This window comes from Sebastes fasciatus, chromosome 1 (genome assembly GCF_043250625.1).
Source record: "Sebastes fasciatus isolate fSebFas1 chromosome 1, fSebFas1.pri, whole genome shotgun sequence".
Classification (NCBI taxonomy): Eukaryota; Metazoa; Chordata; class Actinopteri; order Perciformes; family Sebastidae; genus Sebastes; species Sebastes fasciatus.
In genome coordinates, this window is record NC_133795.1 from 12163138 (window position 1) to 12183869 (window position 20732).

At 40.9% G+C, this 20732-nt stretch overlaps 1 protein-coding gene across 3 annotated transcripts in view; it reads right to left on the reverse strand.

Moving 5' to 3' along the window:
• The window catches only part of chchd6b (coiled-coil-helix-coiled-coil-helix domain containing 6b), an 80119-nt gene that overhangs the window by 22944 nt on the left and 36443 nt on the right, over window positions 1-20732 (reverse strand). For all 3 annotated transcript variants that reach the window (XM_074629489.1, XM_074629479.1, XM_074629499.1), the window contains one exon: window positions 3607-3742. In XM_074629489.1, the coding sequence (XP_074485590.1) occupies window positions 3607-3742 (136 nt within the window). The remainder of the gene's footprint in view (window positions 1-3606; window positions 3743-20732) is intronic.

Here is a 20732-nt window from a genome sequence, read left to right on the forward strand (position 1 = left end):
CAGCTTTGGCCCCCTAAAAAGGGCTTTTATTAGAAATTTGTGTGTTCACAAAGACAGCGGTGGGTCTGAGACCGAGCTGTGTGACTGTGCGAGCAAATGAAACTGGGAGGGATGGCACCTGACATGTTAGTCAAACCTACCTAAGCCTTAAAAGAGCTCCATGGCTAGCAGTGCTGCTCAGAGCTAATGTACTGGCTAATGTGACAAAGTGTGCAGTGAAGGGCAGTGAAGGAGGCTTTAATATAGGAAGAAGAGGGACAAATGGAGGATGGGAACTGGCGGAGAAGAGATGGATCAAGAGTGACAGCAGCATGAAAGATCCAAGGACACGCAGATAATAGGTGGATAAAAAGAGAAATAAAGGGTATAATATAGGACGTATATTGGATGTAGATAGTTTAAACGGACACTTAAATGTGAGGTCTTCTACATTTACACATTTATATCTTAAATCTAGGAACAATTTATATGCCTTTTTAAATTTGAGCTTGGGATAGACCGCTCTTCAGAAGTCTTAAAGGTCAACCTGAAAATCCAACCATCTTCAGACGAGTACCGCAGGTCACTCTTGAAGAGCGAGATTTCATCTCTGTTAGATTATCCCAATAAAGAAAGGTTAGACAGAGAAGATGTCAGCGATAAAATGTTTTGGGTCGAGATTGTTCTTTTCAAAGTGAGTCGGCAACCGTGGGGAATTTTAAAAAGGTGCCAACTGTAGAATTTTTGGACTTTCAGGTGGACAAACTCTGGGATTTTTTTTAACATGTGAATACAGTTCGGAGTCATACGACAGTTTGGTTTGCAATGCCACAAACAGAGATCTAAAGGCCAGGACACACCATGCCGACATCAAAGAACTAGCGGTGACGAAGGCCGACTGTTGCGTCACCTCACATCGCCTGTGTCTTGGCCAAAAAGTTGCACTCGAACACACCACAAAGACTACAGCCGACGGCCAACTACCACGTACGTTCTGCGTCTGCTTGAGATGAAATAACTCTCCCTACCAGCAGGAAGCGATAGTCTGTATTCGTCATTCAAAAAGGGAAACCGGAAGACCGAGGGCGACGGTTATAGATGCTGTTATGATACGTACATGACTTTACTCGTTTGTTTGCTTTCTTCATTTCCGTTTCTTTTCTCGTGCACTGATTCGCTTACGCTGAATAGCCAATCAGAGGGATTTCTGTCACCGACGGGCTCTGCCGTTGATTCAACATGCTGTATTGGCCAAAAAACCTCTGCGACAAGGGCAGACTAGAGCCGACGGTGCAGGACACACCGCAAAAACAAGGGCGACGGACGCTCATTGATGGCCCGAAATTGTCTGACGGTGTGTCAGCGCCTTAAAACAATAAGTCTACCATAGAGCACAGTAATGTTTGGCCTCACTGTCTGAAAAGGACTAGACCTCATTCATCAACCTCAGTCAAATCCACTTTCTTCCGCCAGAGTAGAAGTTAAGGATTTTTTCATTGCTATTCAGAGGACAGTGTAAGGGTCTAAACCTGCTCTGGTTTTCAGGCCACAACACTTTCACTCACAGAGGGATGGGTGTTCGATACAGACTGAAGCTTTCTTTTTCATTCATTTGCCCTTTTACTCTCTCTTCCTGTCTCTTCTGTGTTTTCTTTCTCTGACTCTCATTCACATTCACTCTACCGTATGCCTGATTGAATCTGTATTAAACAAGTGGCTCAAAAAAAAAGAGAAAAACAGCTCGCCTTTACTCTGCACTTTACTCTGACACTCACAATCTGACTTTATACATCACATGCTCACAACAAAAAAAACTGAAGCACGCACAAACACACATACACAGCCTGTTTCCCCCAAAGAGCACCATCCCACTGGCAAAATGGATCTTTTGAACCAGTTTAAAAAGACTGATTGCTTTTATTGTGAGCCTTTGCTTCGCTTTTATCGACCGTTTAAACTGCCAAATTCACCAATTGTTGTTTTGTGCCTTTTATCTAGTTTGGAGCCGTATCAGTGCGTTTTGTCACGATAATAATGTGCAAATTGCATCCATTCATTATTGTTTTTTGATGGAGAAATTGGGTAAAATTAGCACTTTGTAGATAAGCGTAGGGTCTGAACACTATTTGCGAAAGTATCAGCAGAGAGCAGAATGCATTTCAAAGAGCCGAATGACAAAACTGATTTTAATACACTAATAACGGTGTAATCTTCCTATCAGAAAGTTCCAAAACACAGTGCACGCCTGGTGACTTATAAATCCGCTCAATAAGCATGTCTCATTGATTCAGCTTCCTATCTGAAGTGTCAAAGTAACCCAACATGCAGATTACGATTCTCAGAAGTTAACTGTATTAGGACTGAAAGGATTATTTGTCCCCTTCACCTTTTTGTTCCACTGTCAGTGTCACTGCCAAGCTCTTTCCAGGTCTCTCTAATTACCTGCTATCCTCCTGTCTTCTTTAAAAACCTGGGAGCTAATTAAAAGAATGTTTCTTTGAAGGAAAGGGAGTTACTCTTAAGTGTGATACTCAAAGGGAATGAGCAAGGAGTGATAACAGCAACAAAACAATGGGAGAGGGAAATTGATTTAAAGTAAGAGACGTGTGGAGTTAGCTGTCACACACAAATATTCACGCATATTACAGCAGACTGAAGCTGGGCATACACTGTACAATTTTAGAAATGTTGTTGTGTATTTCCTACTCCTACTGTACGAGTAGATCGATGGTGATGTAAAGCCAAAGCTCACCATTTATGTGCTCACACTGTATGTGTAAAACAGAAAAAAAACACGCCCTGAAGGCCGTTCTGGCTGTTGAAAGTTGTCAATAAAAGTTGGTTTGAAAGATCCAAGGCAGGTAAAGTTTGTTTGCTAGCCGAGGTCTGTACGGGTCACAACAATGCTAACAAGGCAGAAACGTGCTGCCTTGATCATGTGTGCCATCCTGCCTGCTGAAACGTCAAAAAAAAGAGGCGCTGGCGTATATGGCGTAGATGGTGGCTATAGGAAGACGTGGACAGTGTTGCTTATCCATTTTGCAGAGAGAATTGTAGGTAGTCTAGCGATGTTTTACTATATCTATTGTAAATTCTTATCTTAATAGCGATGCTCTGATTGTAAGAGGGTCGCACTGTAAAGGACAGAGGGTGTCGTATCCTGTATAGATTGTAAAACCCCCTGAGGCAAATTTGTGATTTTGGGCTATACAAATAAAATTGACTTGACTTGACTTAAGAAAAGTAGAAATAAGGCACTGATGTTGAGGAATAGGCTCGTGGCTCTGCTTCAACTGTGCGAGATCCTGTGGATGGCCGACCAAAATTTCTGACATGTCAGAAATTCATCCGACTGATCGGAAGGAGTTAATCGGTCCTCTGTCCCCTCTGTACACTGCACGGCAAACAAAGCTGAAATTTGGTCCGACTCTAAAATGAGTCGTGCGGCTCAAAAGTCTGGCCAGAAACAGGCTAAAATCATACAGTGTATGCCCAGCCCATCATACAGTGTATGCCCAGCTTAATACACCCAAAAAAAAAAGAAATCTAAAAAAAAAAAATCAACAACAGTTTTTTTCATTCTCTCACGCTCCCCACACCCACGTTCAGTTTGTAGCCCTCGCCTACCTTCTTGGCTTGCTGCACACAGGTCATGTACTGTCTGGCCAGGCTGGAGCAGTGCAGGGTCTGATGTGGGTTTTCTCTGTAGCACTGGAGCACCTTGGCCTGCAGCTCGGTGCACACAGACGCAGTCTGTAGAGGTCTACACAGAAACAGAGGGCAGAGAGGAGGGTCAGTGTGAAAACAACACAGCACAGCCAGCTGTGTGTGCTCAAACTTCTTGGATACAATTATCATGTTGTGCATTTCTGACAGTTCATTAGATTGTCTATTTTAACTGAGCCACTCCTGTTTAGGAGCCGAAAACAGGGGTTTGTCTTGTACCAGGTGTTACTGCCGGTAGTGCTGCATGACTTGCTCAGTATTGACAAAAACATCAAAAAAATTTACTGATTGATTATTATTATTATCCACCGTTGATTTATTGTCAGATATTGAGCGCTATTTCTTGTCTTTGTTTTGTTTGAATTTGTTTAAAAAAAAACAAGAAAACATTTTCCACAAAAAGAAAAAAAAAAGAGTAACTGGGCGGCTTTTTGAATGTTTTTAAAGAGATTGAAGCGTTTTGCGCGTCACTTTTGCATTGCCGAGCACCTCGCATTTTTATGCTCTGTGCAGCTCGCGCCCTGAACGCGTCAAGCTGAAAACATTTCCAATAATCTAAACTATTAGGTAGTGAACATTTCATGGTTTGTGTAAAGCTTACGTTGGCACATTTGCTGGTTGCCTAGTAACAATAATTAAAAAAAAAAGACGCAGCTTTGTCTGATTGGGCAACAAAAAGCCAGTAGTGCACCTCATGTTTTCCACCTACAAAACACGCTCTGTGTCATCAGGGCCTAAGGATCTAATTTTCTAATTTATCTCCCTATTGACATATCATTTCAGATTAATGCTATATGACACTTTTTTTGTAACGAAGAGTGACACATTTAACCTTTTTACTAAAGCACGGCAGAACATCTTCATAAATCTGTTCTGAATTCTGTTTGCTTTAAGGCTCATCACATTCGAAGACTGCCGTAGTAAATTGCTCTTCATGATTCTTTCTCATCAATTATGACAACGTTTTACTGACAAACTCCAAGCTGAGATCAGACGTGGCCTTACTACAGTAGATGGAGCGTAACAGGGCAAGGAGCAGACCCAGTGACATGATCACACAGGTTATAAACAGCCATGAAACTAAGATCTTGGGTGTGAAAAAACAGAAATTTCCTTTAATGTTTAGTCAAAGCACTGTAAAGCTGTAAAATATCACTATCACAATACTATCTCAAGATAACATCTGATTTCAGACACTGAAAACATACAATGGCAATTTTGGTCTTTGTTGCTTTGAGAAAATGAATACAAAAGGACTAACTACTAAATACCAAAAGAAGTCATTAATTTTAACTGTGATTGCCAAATTGGAATTTCAACAACATCAGCTTTGTGCCAATAAAAAATAAAACAGGTCCAAGTGACTAAACGTTACCAACTCCTTGAAGGCTTAGCTGAAACCTCAGTAAGAGCTGCACTAACAATATCTGTTTTGTTTCATTAAATCATACGAAGAGCAAAATAAAATAAAAACACTTGAGATTGTTTATGGTTTGTTTTAGTTGCAGTTGGAGAAGCTAAGATAGTTTCAAAGGCTTCAAGGTGCAGCCTGTGGAGAGAGATGAATTATGCATTGACAAAGCAGCTTAGGAGTCAAAGTCAAACTTTCTCTTTTCTTTTTATCTTACTCACACACATACGGTACATGTCGGCGTAGACAAAAGCACACAATAATATCAACACACACAAGCACACGCAGACACATACACACACATACAGGTAGTGAATGCTAATCCTACATGAGGGTAATCCTTGAGTGCTCTGTTGCTTGTAGTAATTTACCTGCTGTTGTGACAGAACTCGTAACTGTAAGGATTGGGATATGGATATGTACACGCACGCTCACACGCACACACATGCAAAGACAACTTATTATTCACAGCACTGCGTCCTGTACAACCTCTCATATGAACACTCAGTTTACTAGTGTGGTATATTTTCAGGTCTTATACAAGACAGCGGGGCCCCTCTTATGCAAACATGGGTAAATAGCATACGTGGACATAGGGTCCAAAGTCCAGGGGTTGAAAGATAAACATGTAGGACACACATGGACTTATGCTCAGCTCGCATGTTACATGACAGATGTTGCATAACATCTGTGCCCGATATAAGGAGGCGCGAGAGCCCCAAAGGCAGGACTCTCAGATTTGAGTTGAGACCTCCGGACGTTCTAGACGTTCGTTATGACATTTGTTGCTTGTTTGTAATAAACTCTATTATACCAAAAAGAACAGTGTCCGCGGAGCATCCTTCCTCATCACTTCAACAGCACTGTCGCAGGAAAGATACGACAAAATTGGCGTCACGAACAGGATCGGAAGTGACCATCAGCACAACTTCACAAAACGGTGAGATCACTCGATGAATGCTGGTCATTAATTGGGGCTGTTATGTGGAGTTGTTTGGACACACCGTAAATTAAGAACCTTCTTGTTATGGACATGTACTGTTGATTTGATGTTTAAAGTGAGGCTCCGTGCTAAATTTAATGAAAAAAAGGGGAATGAATAGAGAAAAGATATAAAGTGAAGAAAAGAAGTATGAGAAATACAAGGAATAGTTTAGAATAGTCATGGTAACTATAAGGTGTACTAAAGAGTATTGTGCAAGATTAACGCTAAGACACATGCATAAAAAATGCATATTAGACACTGAGTAACGATGGCTCTGACATAGTCCGGAATTAACTTAGAAAGACAAAATTGGGAAACCTGGATCCAGGTAATTTGAATAAATAAATGTAAAGAGTGTTAAGAGACAGAGAAATAAAGGAAATAAAGGAAATAAAGGAAATGATCATAGGACAGCCGCAAATCGGATAGAATAGAAAGCCCTCAAGTGGAGGAGCATGTAGTATGGGCCGCAATTAAAACCTGAAAACGACATCTTATGGTCAGTTTAATAACTGGAGAGTGTAGAATCACAATTCGAATGACCGTTACCACTCTGACGCTTGTTGACGAACGGTGTTCAAGAAGTAGCCTCTCTTCGGAGATTTTACACTTCAATGGTAGCACAAATTTTATGAGAAAAAGTAAGGAAAATAGCGGCAGAAAGCATGCTGTATGAATGAAGATATCTAAAGTTGGAGTGAAGAGAATGTGTGTGTATGGACTTTGGGAGGAGATGCAGCTGGGAAAAATGTGGGTGTGTGACACATGGCGCCATATGTGTGCCATAAAATGCATGGGAAGAGAATATATGTGTCAAAGTTAATAATTTGTAAGAATAGATACGTGGCCCGATGTATTGTATAAAACCATGAGCTTCTGTTTCCAGAAGACTAAATTAATTAAATAATGTAAAACATAAGCCGTTGATTGTGGGAATTGCTCTGGATCAGAGATCGAAGCGCACCCTCTCTGGATCACTGCTGTCACTCACGCCGTTGGGCGTGATGACACGGCCGGTAGGAGTGGACGCTTGTTTTCTCTGCAAAAGAGGGACTTCCGGGAGATACAGTAAAAGAATAAAACGATGAGCCACTGAAATGAGCCTGGTTACGATAAACGCATACACATAAGATAAATAACTATAAACCAGGACAAATAAAGTGGAATTGTGTAACTGCAGTACCCGTATAACCCTTGGAAAAGAATAGAAATATATAATAATAAGAATAAAGAATGTATAAAACCATGAACTTCGTTTAAGAAGGGTAGCGTTTGAAACCCCCCCTCTCTCTCACTCGTCTCAGAATTCCCTAGAGGAGGTTGGAATGTGGGAGTATCCTTGGCCGTTTGAACTGTTTGGATCAGTGGGGTTTACTAAGTGCTTTAATGTGTAGGTAGGGGTTTAAGTTAGGAATAAAATTGATGATGCTGTTAAAGGGACCTAATGGGTTCACAAGAGACTAAACCATTGCATGTGGTGGACCTGGAGTATTGGACTGATGGGTCTTGCTATCGTGTGGGCGATAAATTAAGGGCCGGCTATGCGATAGTAAAAGCCCAGGGAACTGGATTTGCAGTTGAGAAGGCTGAAGAGATACCACAGCCTGCATCTGCACAACTTGCTGAGCTGGTGGGGCTAACTGAAGCGTGTTTGTTGGCAGAAGGGAAGCGAGTGACGATATATACTGACTCTGCATATGCACATAATGTGTGCCACTTGTTTGGAGCAGTGTGGAAGAACCGAGGGTTTAAGAAAACGGATGGTTCGCCGATACAGCATCACGCCCAGATCATGAAATTGTTGCATGCTATGATGAAGCCTAAAGAAATAGCAATAGCTAAATGTGCGGCACATAAGAGGGATGCGTCAAGGGTTTCACAAGGGAATAGAGCGGCTGATGAAGCTGCAAAAGCAGTCACTGGAGCAGATAAATTGGGCAAAGTTCTTCTCGTCACGCATGAAGTGAACTTGGAAGACAAAATTACGCTCAAAGATGTGATTTTAATGCAGGAAGCTGCTCCTGAAATGGACAAACAGTTGTGGCTAGACCGAGGTGCCACCCGAGATGCTACTGGACTTTGGAGAAATCATGAGGGGCTGATACTATCACCCCCAGACCTGTTGGGTCTGATGATTCAGGAGGCGCATGGCTTAGCTCACGTTGCAAGGGGGAAGTTAAGAGAAAGATTACAAAAGAGTATGATTTTTGGGCACCATGTTTGCTTGAACAGATTGATTATGTCATAGGCAGGTGTAACTAGTTGTGGACTATGTTGACATGATAAAACCGATTGAAGGGAATGCTCAATCGGTTGCCAAGTTCTTATGCAGAGAGGTCATAAGCAGGTGGGGACTTCCAGATCGAATATCCTCAGACAATGGGAAAGAGTTTGTGGATAAGACGGTGAAATTGATTTTGCAAAAACTAGGAATTAAACAGCGTACAATTTACTGCAGTAACCACTCCAAAGGTGATTAGTACACAGATAAAGCTTGTTACGTTAGTTCCAAAAACAACTAAGAATGTTCATACACCTACTCAGGCTACTACTCTAGTTATGACTTCAAAGGGGATGAATGCTACAACAGTGACGACATCCGTGGCATCTACGACATTTAGAAATACAACGCAGACATCTAATATGACATCTTGGACCTTTAAGGATGTGATTAATGTAATCCAGAAGCAAATGTAAAAAATAGAGCCTAGCGTGAACAGCAGTAACGACATTGTTGAAGTTAGAGAACATAGGATAGAAGAGAAGTATGTAGAGTCATCTATGACAGCTCAGAGGACTATTTTAAACATAGATAATAACTTTGTTGACTCTGATCAGACACCAGAGTACAGGATGGATCAATACCATACAATACAAAAGAGAGACACTAAATGGAAGGCATTTGGGTCTGATCCTTCAGTGTTACAAATCGCAGTACTGGAACCGCGGTCCAGGTTAAGGGATCTCCAACTTGGTATCATTTATCGCACTGCGTCAAAGCACCCAGAGAAGAGGTACAACCCACACAGAGTCGAGATGACTCTGTGGAACAAAATGAGGGAGAACAGGCAGCCGAAGGGCAGATGCATGAGAATCTCCCAAGTCAAAATCAAGAAGGGGGGATTGTCCAGATTGTGGAAAATGTCGATGATGCTGAGCATATTTTTGATGATGTCAGTAATGATAATGTTGATGATGGACAAGGAAATGTATTTGGATACATCAAATTCCAATATGTCCCAGAAACAACAGAGCATGTTTCAGTGGAGAGTGACACACCAGAGGATGCAAAGAGATCTGACTCCATTGCGAGAAAACTCGGAGGTTCAGTTGGGAAAAGGAGTCCCAGGCCAGTCCGGAGGAGGGTCAAACCTCTCCGTTATGAAACTTAGGATGGTAGAGAATGTGTCACAGCTAACAACAGAGGTACCTAATAAGATTTATACGACGCAAAAACCTGAAGAGATAGTGGTCAGAGCCAAGCTTGGAAAAATGGTTATTCTTCCTTGTAAATGTGGAATAGGGAATAGCCGTATTCACGATTTTCCCAAGTGGGAAAATAGTCGTGGAGAGGATGTGGAGTTGATACTTCCTGGACAACACGGTCCGCCTTATAATCAAAGGAAGTACTTATTGTACAATGATATGAGGTATACGAAAATTGTAGATGATTGTTCACTTGCAGTGCGCAACGTTACTCGGGAAGATGAAGGGGAATATATGTGCACATATCGGGAGCCAGAGTTTAAATTTGTTCCATCTAGCCACTCTTGGATTGGAAGTTACATAAGTCGTAAGGTGAGACTTATGATAACAAACCTAAGACCTGTTGAAGTAACCACTGCAAAGGTAAATAACACACGTATAGAGGCTGCTACTTTAAATTTGAAATCAATAAATAATGATAATGCTTTCGATCAGAGTACTACCTTGGCGACATCATTGACGCCTAAGAAATTGGAGAATGTGACACAGACACTTGACAAAGTATCCTTGAAAGTGAAAGAGATGGTGAATGAGAGCCGGAAGTCTATGTTAGAGATGGGGATTAGTGTGAGTAGTAGGAAGGAGATTGAGGAAGTGAAGGTTGGAAATTCATTTGAGACTGTTCAGAGGAATATTGTAGATGAGGGAAAGGAGTTTGTTGACTCGGATCGGATATCACAGGAGATGTTTGAACAGAACCATGTAATGCAGAAGAGAGAAGCTAAGTGGAAAGCGTATGGATTTGATGCTTTAGCGTTGGGAATTGTAGACCCATGGGCAGGTAGAAATTTATGGTTTCAGCAGTTAACACACTCAGTGAGATCAATCAAGAAATTGAAGGGTCCATGTGTGTTGAAAGTACCAACACCAAGCTCATGGCCTTCGATTTTAGAGACTATACCAGAACCACTAACCACTATGTGTCAAAGTTATGCATTATCATGGCTCTTGTATCAACAGCAATCATCAGTGGATAAAGTGATGGCTTTAGCAATGAACCTTTTTAAGCCTAGATTGACTTGTTCTTGGTTGGCAGGTTTACCATATGTAAATATACTTGATCAGCATGAAGATATCAGAACAGCGGTCCCTGATATAATGGAGGTGACAGCAGTGGGAGCTAACAGCTGTTTTTGTTCAAATACAACTCATGAAGGACCGGGAACGTTTATGGGGTTATCAAAGTGTGATAAATATATGATGGACTTGGGTAAAATGGAACGTGGGAATAGTAATGATTCGTATGAAGCGTCTTTTCAGGTACCACAACACAAAAAGAAGACAATTGTAAGGGTACATAATCAGATATTGCCAGGGAATGTGACTATCGGGAATTTCAAGGATATTTGGTGGGTCTGTGGTAATAAGGCATACATATTTCTACCATATGGGTGGACAGGATGCTGTTATATGGCACTGTTGAAACTTCCATATGAGGTTCTTACTAGCCAGAAGGGAGAAGGGCCAAAGGGGGTCCAATCTGATGTTGCTTCAAGTAGTAGGAGAAAACGTGAGTTGGCACAGTTTCACAAGTTGGAATCCTACCATTGGAGAATAAGTTTAGGAGAGAAGTGGGGTATAGGATTATTTCCATGGTATGGGGTGGCATTCTTGGCAGATCACATCGACAACATTACCTACACCTTGCAAGGCTTTGCGAACGAAACCATAAGAGGTTTCGAATTGTTGTCAAACACCCAGAGAAGTCACAGACTGACGTTGCTGAAACATGACATGGCTCTTGATTATATTTTGGCCAAACAAGGGGGCTTATGTGTTGCTTTAAATTTATCAGGAGATGCTTGCTATACGTTGATTCCTGATAGTTCTGATAATATGACTAGTGTCATAGAGGCATTGAAGCTCATAAGAGATGCGTTTGGCCCATCAGAAGACGCGGGATGGTCTGCAAATGCTTGGTTGCAGGATAAATTGGGGCCATTAGGAGCAGTGTTAGTTCAGGTTTTGGTAGCGCTCGTTATGTCGTTGTGCGTGATGTTTTGTTTTTGCACGATGTTGTTGACCTTTGCAAAGGCCATGATAATTAAATGGGTTGGAGTTGTGCTGCCCGGCGATCAAACGTTGATGCCATTATTACACGAAGCTGACACGGACGTGGAAGAGGATGACGCAATAAAGATCGAATTGGTGGAGGAATATCCATTTTAAATATCTCAGAGGATTATAATCCTGTTCTTTACCTCTGTTTTTGCTGGCATAGTTTGTAGTGTTGATTTGGGTTTGCTCTTTCGAGACTTTGTGTAGTCTCGAAGGGGGGGTATGGCAACAAATGAACAATATGATTAATGGATAATATGATTTCTAATTTCACATTTTTACTTATAGAAGTGTTCTTATTCTGTGTTTGATGTTTTAATTTGTATCTGTTATGTATGCAAAAGATACTGGTTTTCTTTTCTTTCATTCTAGAACATATTGGGGGAAGAACACTGTGAGGGTGGTGGATTGTCAGGGACTCCGAGGGGCTGAATGGATTCAGACACTTCAAACATGAAAATACGAATGGCCTGAAGAACTCTGAACGTGGACTGGCGATACAACATCCAGAGTCAAGACGTCATCGATACTACACCGGCGTCAAGGCTGCTGAGAAACTGCAGCGTTATACAGTCTTATGTCTTCTCTTAGATGTTACCTTAGTATTATTGAAAATGAATTTTCTTTTTTGTGTATTACATGCTTGGGAAATTATGGTTTCTAAATATAATGGGACCTCAGATGTTTTCTTTTTCTTTTTCTCGATGTTTAGGGACAGTGGGGTAGGCAGGAAAAGGTCCATAGAAAGGTGCGATGGGTCGACCAGCCTGACTTTGGACATTATCTTGTTTTGATTTGCTGAGAGTTCCATATGCATTTGCTTAAATCATTTCCATACACAAATTGCTAAAATTCCTCATTTCGGTGTTATGGAGTACTACGTATGGTCGCCTTGGCAGAGGGACCGTGAGAGAATTTTCCTGTCTACATTGTTTAATGGATATTTCAAGAAAGATTAGCTGCCGGACAGGTTTTTCACTCTCACTTTTATACTCCATGTAGTTGTTTCAATGGTAAAAAGGAAGGGTTGTTAAATTTGTCATGTTTATACACCTGTATGTCTTTTATTGTATTTTTTCGAGACTTTGTGTAAGTCTCGAAGGGGGGAATATGTGGTATATTTTCAGGTCTTATACAAGACAGCGGGGCCCCTCTTATGCAAACATGGGTAAATAGCATACGTGGACATAGGGTCCAAAGTCCAGGGGTTGAAAGATAAACATGTAGGACACACATGGACTTATGCTCAGCTCGCATGTTACATGACAGATGTTGCATAACATCTGTGCCCGATATAAGGAGGCGCGAGAGCCCCAAAGGCAGGACTCTCAGATTTGAGTTGAGACCTCCGGACGTTCTAGACGTTCGTTATGACATTTGTTGCTTGTTTGTAATAAACTCTATTATACCAAAAAGAACAGTGTCCGCGGAGCATCCTTCCTCATCACTTCAACAGCACTGTCGCAGGAAAGATACGACACTAGCAACAGAACAGAACAGTACAAAACCATAGACTGCATATAAGAAATGGACGTAGTCACCGTGACTTCACCCATTGGTTTGTGGACTGCTGTTTTGAAGCCTCAAGTTCAGCATTTTGACTGTCATCAGCTTGGTTTTTGGCCGTTGCCATATGGGTTTTGGCCGTTGATATCTTGTTTTTTTTGCAATCAAAAGTGAGACGAGAGGGTGGGCTAACTACAACCGAACGCTGAGTAAGACATTTTCAACCAAAAGGGTTATAATTAACTTTCAAGAACTGAAAATACACTGTGTTAGAGTTGTAAGACAAAAATGCAGACAACGCCGTGGTAGCGACCTGTCAATCACAAGGTAGCCACGTCCTAAAGCATACCCTGCTTTATGGACTATTTGACTCTAAATGGGACCATAATTTACTAAATGAACATCATGCTGTATTGAAGAAGACTTGAAACTAGCGATTGAGACCATAAACTCATGTTTACAATGTTTACTGAGGTAATAAATCAAGAGAGAAGTAGGCTCATTTTCTCATTGACTGCTATACAATTAGACTTCTTTTCGCAACCAGAGGAGTCGCCCCCTGCTGGCTATTAGAAAGAATGCAGGTTTTAGGCACTTCCACATTTGCTTCAGTTTTCAGACCTGGACATTACCCAATAAACAAAACAGTCCATTAATTCATATTACTTCATGTAGTAGATCATATCACATGATCCTTTTTTGCTTTTGCCCAGTTGCCATGGAATTATAGATGTTCAAATTTCCATTTTTTCCCTGAGCACCAAAAGCAATTCTCATTCATGACAACTTATATTGTCAATTTGTCACAACTGCAAGTCAAAAATAAGCCATGGAGGAACAACCTTAAAACATTTGCAACAACTAACTTAATCAATACTTCTTGTATCGTAATTCATTCCCATGCATGCTGCTCAGAGTAATCACAGTGACCAGTTAGAGCTAAAGGGCTCTGTTAACGGAGGTTCCATTGAGTAACACTATGATGCGTTTCTCTTAACCACTGCTCTGCTCAGTTAAAATAGGTATTGTGCGATGGTAAATTATAACGCTATCATGATGTGTACAAATGTAATCTTATAAAATGTAGTTTTTGGTGAGAAACTCGAATAAATCCAGTTGTTTGAAGGAGATGCTTTCACAGCAATATAAAATAGATATTGAGAGAGAAATATGACCTGTTTAACTTCTCTAAGCAGCTTATAAGACTTCAATCAAAGCAAATATTCAAATAAGAATACAATCAATTATTTCCTATTTCATTTGAATTGTGTCTTTTTATTCAAATAACCACTATAGATGACAATAACAAAGTAAAAAGATACATTTTGAATTTCTGACATGGAAGTGAAAGCAGCGCTCTGTTTGTTTATTTAAATGTGAAATTACACTAAAAATATTTTGTCCCTAAAATCTATGAATAATGATCTCAATATTAATCAAAATAATCCTGATTATCACTATGACCATAATCGTGCAGCCCTACCTCCACTAGACAAGACCTCTTGTAGACTTTTACTATTTAAATTGTTCTAATGAACTCTATGATGTTACCCCGCAGTCATTTTTCAGTCTGTATACAACACTGTACTGTAAAAAAGAAGAAGAAAAGAACAAGAGACAGAGCCGGAGAAGAGAAAGAATTAGTGTTCAATTTGATAAGGAGACGCATGGCTTCCTTTAACATGATGAGACATGCCTATTTATTTTGGGAAGCTGACCACCTGACATTCACATACGCAATCATGCACACACACACACACAGACAGAGCTGCCCTCATGCCATCACTCAAAGCAATTACAGAATCATGCACATATGAATGAACTCAGTAGTCGCTGCCTTCCTTCACTGACAAATGCACACAGTAAATGTGTGTGCGCGTGTTTGAACTGTGCTTTGTAAATGCAGTGCACGTGTGTGAGATAAACTGTACACACGCAAGACTGTGGGAGAAATTCCTCTGCACTGATATGTGTATTGTGTAGTCTGAGTGTGTGTGTGCGTGTGTGTGTGTGTGTGCAGTGGAGGGAAGAGCGACAGGATTAAATAAATCACTGGCGGAGAGAATATTCATGAGAAGAGAAAGTGAATGCAACCTGAGAGAGAGACAGAGAGAGAGAGACAGAACGTGACAGTGACGTATTAAATGACAAATAACCCTTGCAGTTCTCATAGACAAACCGTAACCCATGGCAACCATCACAATCTGCATGGTACCTCTATAGCCCACATTGCGCGGTGCCACGCCACTATATGGTCAGGATGACGGTTGAATATTAGTGCACAGTGTGTAACTGATCCTTCAGTTGGGACCCTGACAATGTGCCACCAGGGTCTCTATAATTCACTAGTTGATGTTAATAAGAGCGACAAACAGAGTTCCAACATGTTAAAGCAAACTGGACACACTCATCTGAGGTGTTGGCTTGAGCTATTATTAAAATACTTAATAGCCTTATGATACAGGATAGAGGATTTCAGGTTGAATGAAAAGAGAGGATTTGCCAAGTCAGCTCTTGAAAACAAAGAATTTGTATTGTCGCACTGAAAATAAAGACGGCGTTGTTGTGAAAATCCGTTGCCAAGAGTTTCAATCACATGATTAAAATTATACGACTGGCTGATGTTTGACTTAGCGCTGTGACAGCTGGTCGGCATTGTGAATTACTCCCTAAGAGTAGGAGATAACAGCAACAATAGCACAAAGGTATTAATCTAAGCTCAAGTGAAAAAAAAAAGAAACTTTTCTCAATTCAAACAAGAGAAACTTTCTGATAGCAGGAGTGTTTTAATAATGGAATCTGAAGCAGAAAATTGCCTGTGCTAATCTCCACCAACTGCTTCGTTTGACTGAAATTAAAGGTGAGCTCCTATTAGGAAAACATTAGCCGCCCCGGCTAGTTTGATAGCTAACTTTTGCAGGGAGAAGAAGCAAAACAACGCTCTTTCTGCCTGTGACGTTTTGCATGAATACGTGCAGAGTTGGGGGGGGAAAGATTAGGTTCAAATTGTTAAAAAGTATTTCATTATTTTTTTGTCTCACCTTGGCAGCGTGTGGTTTTCATGAAGAGAGCTCAAGCTCTGCGCCGCTGCAAAGCGTGACATTAGGGAATAAAGTAATAAGAAGAAAAAGGAAGAATCGTAAAGGCGTAGCATTTTATTATTCTCTCTGTGTCTAAGGTTGGTGTTTGTGTTGGTGTGTGTGTGTGTGTGAACGGTTATTAATGTATGATGACAAGGATTTGGGTTCTTTTAAAGCAGCAGTCATGGCATTGTACTTCTGGATTTTTTAATATTACGCCGAGTGGAGGGGGAGAGAAGAGAGGATCAAAAATGTCACGGCTGGGGTGAGATCAAAAGGAACGACAGAGCGTGCATCTCGTATTGTTAGAGGCTTTGTAAAGCTTTTATGATACTACCACAAGGATAACATCCACAACATTAAATTTCAACTGGCAGAAATCTTACTTTCAGAATCACATCAAATCAGAACTACAGAATTAGTTCATAAAGCCTGTGAAGGTCTGTCTGAGGACTGACATAACTCAGAAGCCATGATTACTTTGGGAGTCATAATAATCACTTATCCTACCTTTGCTAAACTCATAATATGACAACACCCCAAAAACTTCACTAAGTTTAATCTGGAGTCCACCAAAACACTTACAAAGTCTACGTCTCAAATGGGAATAGCAATCAAAAACAACTACAAGCGATGGGTTGAAGACCGACAGAACTCGGCCCGTATCTTCATACGCTGACAGCTGAAGTGCTGAAGAGAGATAGGAATGTAGGAGAACAATTCGCACTCTGTTAGCCTGGCTGATTGATCCCCATCAAACTCACTTTGTGGGAATACAGAGAGAGAGAGATGGGGGGGGATAAGGAGAGTGTTTCATTAAAACAGGTGACATGCGGGAACAAGATAAGGGGGCACATGTGCACGTGTGTTTGTGTGCGACATCTCATCGCTGATAACTTTTCAATCAGGAGGACCTTGCGGTTGGACGACTCACTCGAGCTGTGGGTGATGTGAGGTGAGACATGCTCTCTGGAGCGTTTCGCTGCTATCGCCTTCCATCGCTAGCCTTTTTATCATCAACTATTTCAATTCCAGTTTTGTGTCATTCCATTTGTAAGGTCCTTTTCTTTAAACAACTTCACTTTTCTATTGAAAAAAACCCACTGTAGCTTACTGTATTTTAAATGTTGCTTGTCTTGTGCTGTCCTTTTGTGTTACTATATGAGGTCCTGTTGTCCTTTGCATCAATATGTAAATCTATCACTACATGAATTTGTTAATTACGTTTCTATTAGATGTCTCCACAGATGGGGTGCCCTGTTGAGGCCATACAACATTAATGCAACGTCCGCAGTTTCATTCATTCCCATGTTGTTTCCTCTCTCTAAACTGTGACTGTGAACTAAAAAAAAGGAAAACCACCAAAAAAAATCCCAAATTCAGACCTAATCCAAATAGAGCCAAGGACGAAGTAGACACGATCCAAAATGTAGTTGACCTGAACCGACTCAAATAGAGAACACAAACACTGGCAGCGGTATGATTAGCAAGCAGCAAAGGTCAAAAAGAGTAACAGGACATACTTTACCCTACACTGCACACTGTCTGGTGTCAAAAACACATTTCTCTGTTGTGATATGAAACACTACAATGTCAGAGTTGATAGTGAGTCTGTTCCATTTGGGATTATATACAGACCAGTGGGCAACCTCTGGGTGTGAAAGTGAAGCCAATGCTGAAGTGCCTTAAACTTGCGTTCTTTCTATCAGCGAGTCCTCTGGTTGCAAAAAGAAGTCTGATTGTATAGAAGTCTATGAGAAAATGACCCTACTTTTCACTTGATTTATTATCTCAGTAAACATTGTAAACATGACTTTATGGTCTCAATCGATAGTTTCAAGTCTTCTTCAACACAGCATGATGTTCGTTTAGTAAATTATGGTCCCATTTGATTGATCAGTCGCGACCACGACGTTGGTCGGTCAGGGAGTTGTCCGTGTTTTTGTCTTACAACTTTAACCCTTTCACAGTGTGTTTTCGGCTCATTAAAGAAAATGTCTTATTCAGCTTTCGGTTGTACTTGGCTCCACCCTCTCGTGTCACTTGGTTGCAAAAAAGCCAAGATGGCGACGGCCAAAATGACGAACTCAATGCTTCAAAAAGGCAGTCGACAAACCAACGGATGACGTCACGGTGACTACGTCCACTTTTTATATACAGACTATGATACAGACCCAAGACTCGCGGCAAATGAAAGGGACCCAACCCGACCTGATTGGAATGAATATTATTTGTACCCAGCCTAACTCTGGTTCCGGGTAGGGCCTTGGTAACTAAGAACTAAGAAGTGGGCCTGTGAAGACCTCTAGTTCTTATACCAGATGCAGCCAATGGCAAATAGACTTAATCCGATTGTTACGTAGTAGGGTTGTCAAAGTTAGCGCAATTAGTTTTAATGCCACTAATTTCTTTAACACATTAACGCAACAGATTGAGACTGGAATGGTCCTTTTCAAAGGGGTCTCTTAAAGGGATATATATATATACAGTATATATGTGTGTGTGTGTGTGTGTGTGTGTGTGTGTGTGTGTGTGTTTGTATATATATATACACACACACACAAACATTTGCATAAATCAAGCAAGCATATTTATCCACTCCCCTGTTGATAAGAGTATTAAATACTTGACAAATCTCCCTTTAAGGTACATTTTGAACAGATAAAAAATGTGCAATTAATTTCGCAATTAAATATTTTAATCGATTGACAGCGCTATGGCATACACAACCGTTCATATCAACATAATAAAGGCGATGTCTTGATTAAATCATGATAATCTGTTGTTTAATGCACCACTGGAAAATGTAACATGTGAATTTACCCTTGCTTGTCTCCTCACATATCTAGTGCTACTGCACAGACCAAATCTGACCTGTCTGTAATTCTTGTGCAGGAGTGTTGGTGCGTGTAGGTGTTTCTTTATATAGATATACTGTATAGAGGCAGTCAAAGAGAGGTACACAGAGGCAGAGTGTATATGTGACTGCAGCCTTCTGTCTTAATGGTAAATCTTTGTTGGAGCACACAGTGCAGACAGGTCTTGTCTCTAGTAATGACTAGCAGTCTACTACCTTGTGGGGCACAGAGATCCTTACAGTTAGCTACCTGTCTGTTCCACTAATTGGACACGCTACCCACACACACACACACAAGAATAGACACACATAAGGAATAAAGTAGATATAACAAACCCACATGAAAGAAGGCTTTTAACCACAAACTGTCAGCAGTTACTTCATGGTGGATACTCACACAGACATCAACCTGAGGTTCACTTAGGTTCTGTCTTTGCAAACACTTTGAGGGTAACGAGTTCTTTTAAAAGAGGATTAATGGATTTTTAGATCTTAAAGTAAGCTAAGCTGCAATGTTGTGGGTCTCTTAGGTGTGGTATTTTCATGGAATCTGGGTAGTATGATACCCCAAGGCAAGGCTAATGGATGAACTTCTCTAAAACGCCCCATGTAGTTGGGCCAGGCAAGTAGAAAATGGCACTGGAAAACATTTTTATCACTCACTGTGTCCCCACTGGAGGATAATGTTTTAGAGAGTGTGACCTGTCCAATGTAGGAAAAGAGAGGCAATAACCCAGGAGGCTTCCATCTTGTTGCCCTGCAATCAACAAAGTGCCCTCCTCAGGTGTGAGAGGCAGCTTTTAGCTTAAACTTTTGCACTCAAACTATTTGGGGCCGGTTCTGGAATCACAGCAAAGAAATAGCAGCCAAAGTGGGACAACTCTGTCAATAAACAACTGGGAATGACGAAAAGGGATTCGTAATGGTGGTGACCCTTATAACTAATCGAGAGCACTGTACCTGATTTCTGTCTCCCCAAATGGAGTTACTTCCTCCACCAGCTAGCCTTGATTGCTTTTATCAACTTTTAAACCCTAGTGTTGATAAATAGCCTATAAAGAGATCCGTACCTTCGTACCTATATGGTCCAGTCTTACCACAAAAAGGTGTATGAATGAAACGATATTGCGCAAGCCATTTAGCGTGCAATAAGAACGCCTTTCTTGCTTTTGCTGTGTCATTTCAAGCCATGTAGTCTGTACTGACTGCGTAGTCTGTGTGAACCTGCAACACTCACTGAGGAAGACTGCTTATGGTGGGCGGGTGTGGAGATGGATGGGTCCTATTTAATAAGTTACATTAGTGACGTTTGTCACATGTTTTTTACTGACTTTGTGACGTGTTTTCCGTACTGATGTTACGTTGTTTCCGCACGTATTTGTCCTTGTGATGTTGTGCTATTTATGTCTTCCTGTGAGACCGGGTTGAGTCTTACACATCAGACGGCACCCTGCATTATGTTGCTGCTGGCTCTTCTTTTCCAATACTGCTAATGTTTTACATTTGTTATTTTAAAAGACCCTTTTAGAGACGGGCATTGGAAATTAACAGTAGCTATAAATGCTGTGATACACTCTATTGGATAAGTGTTGTGCAATTATCTATGTATTCTGTAATTGTCCCTATCAAATAAACATAAAATAA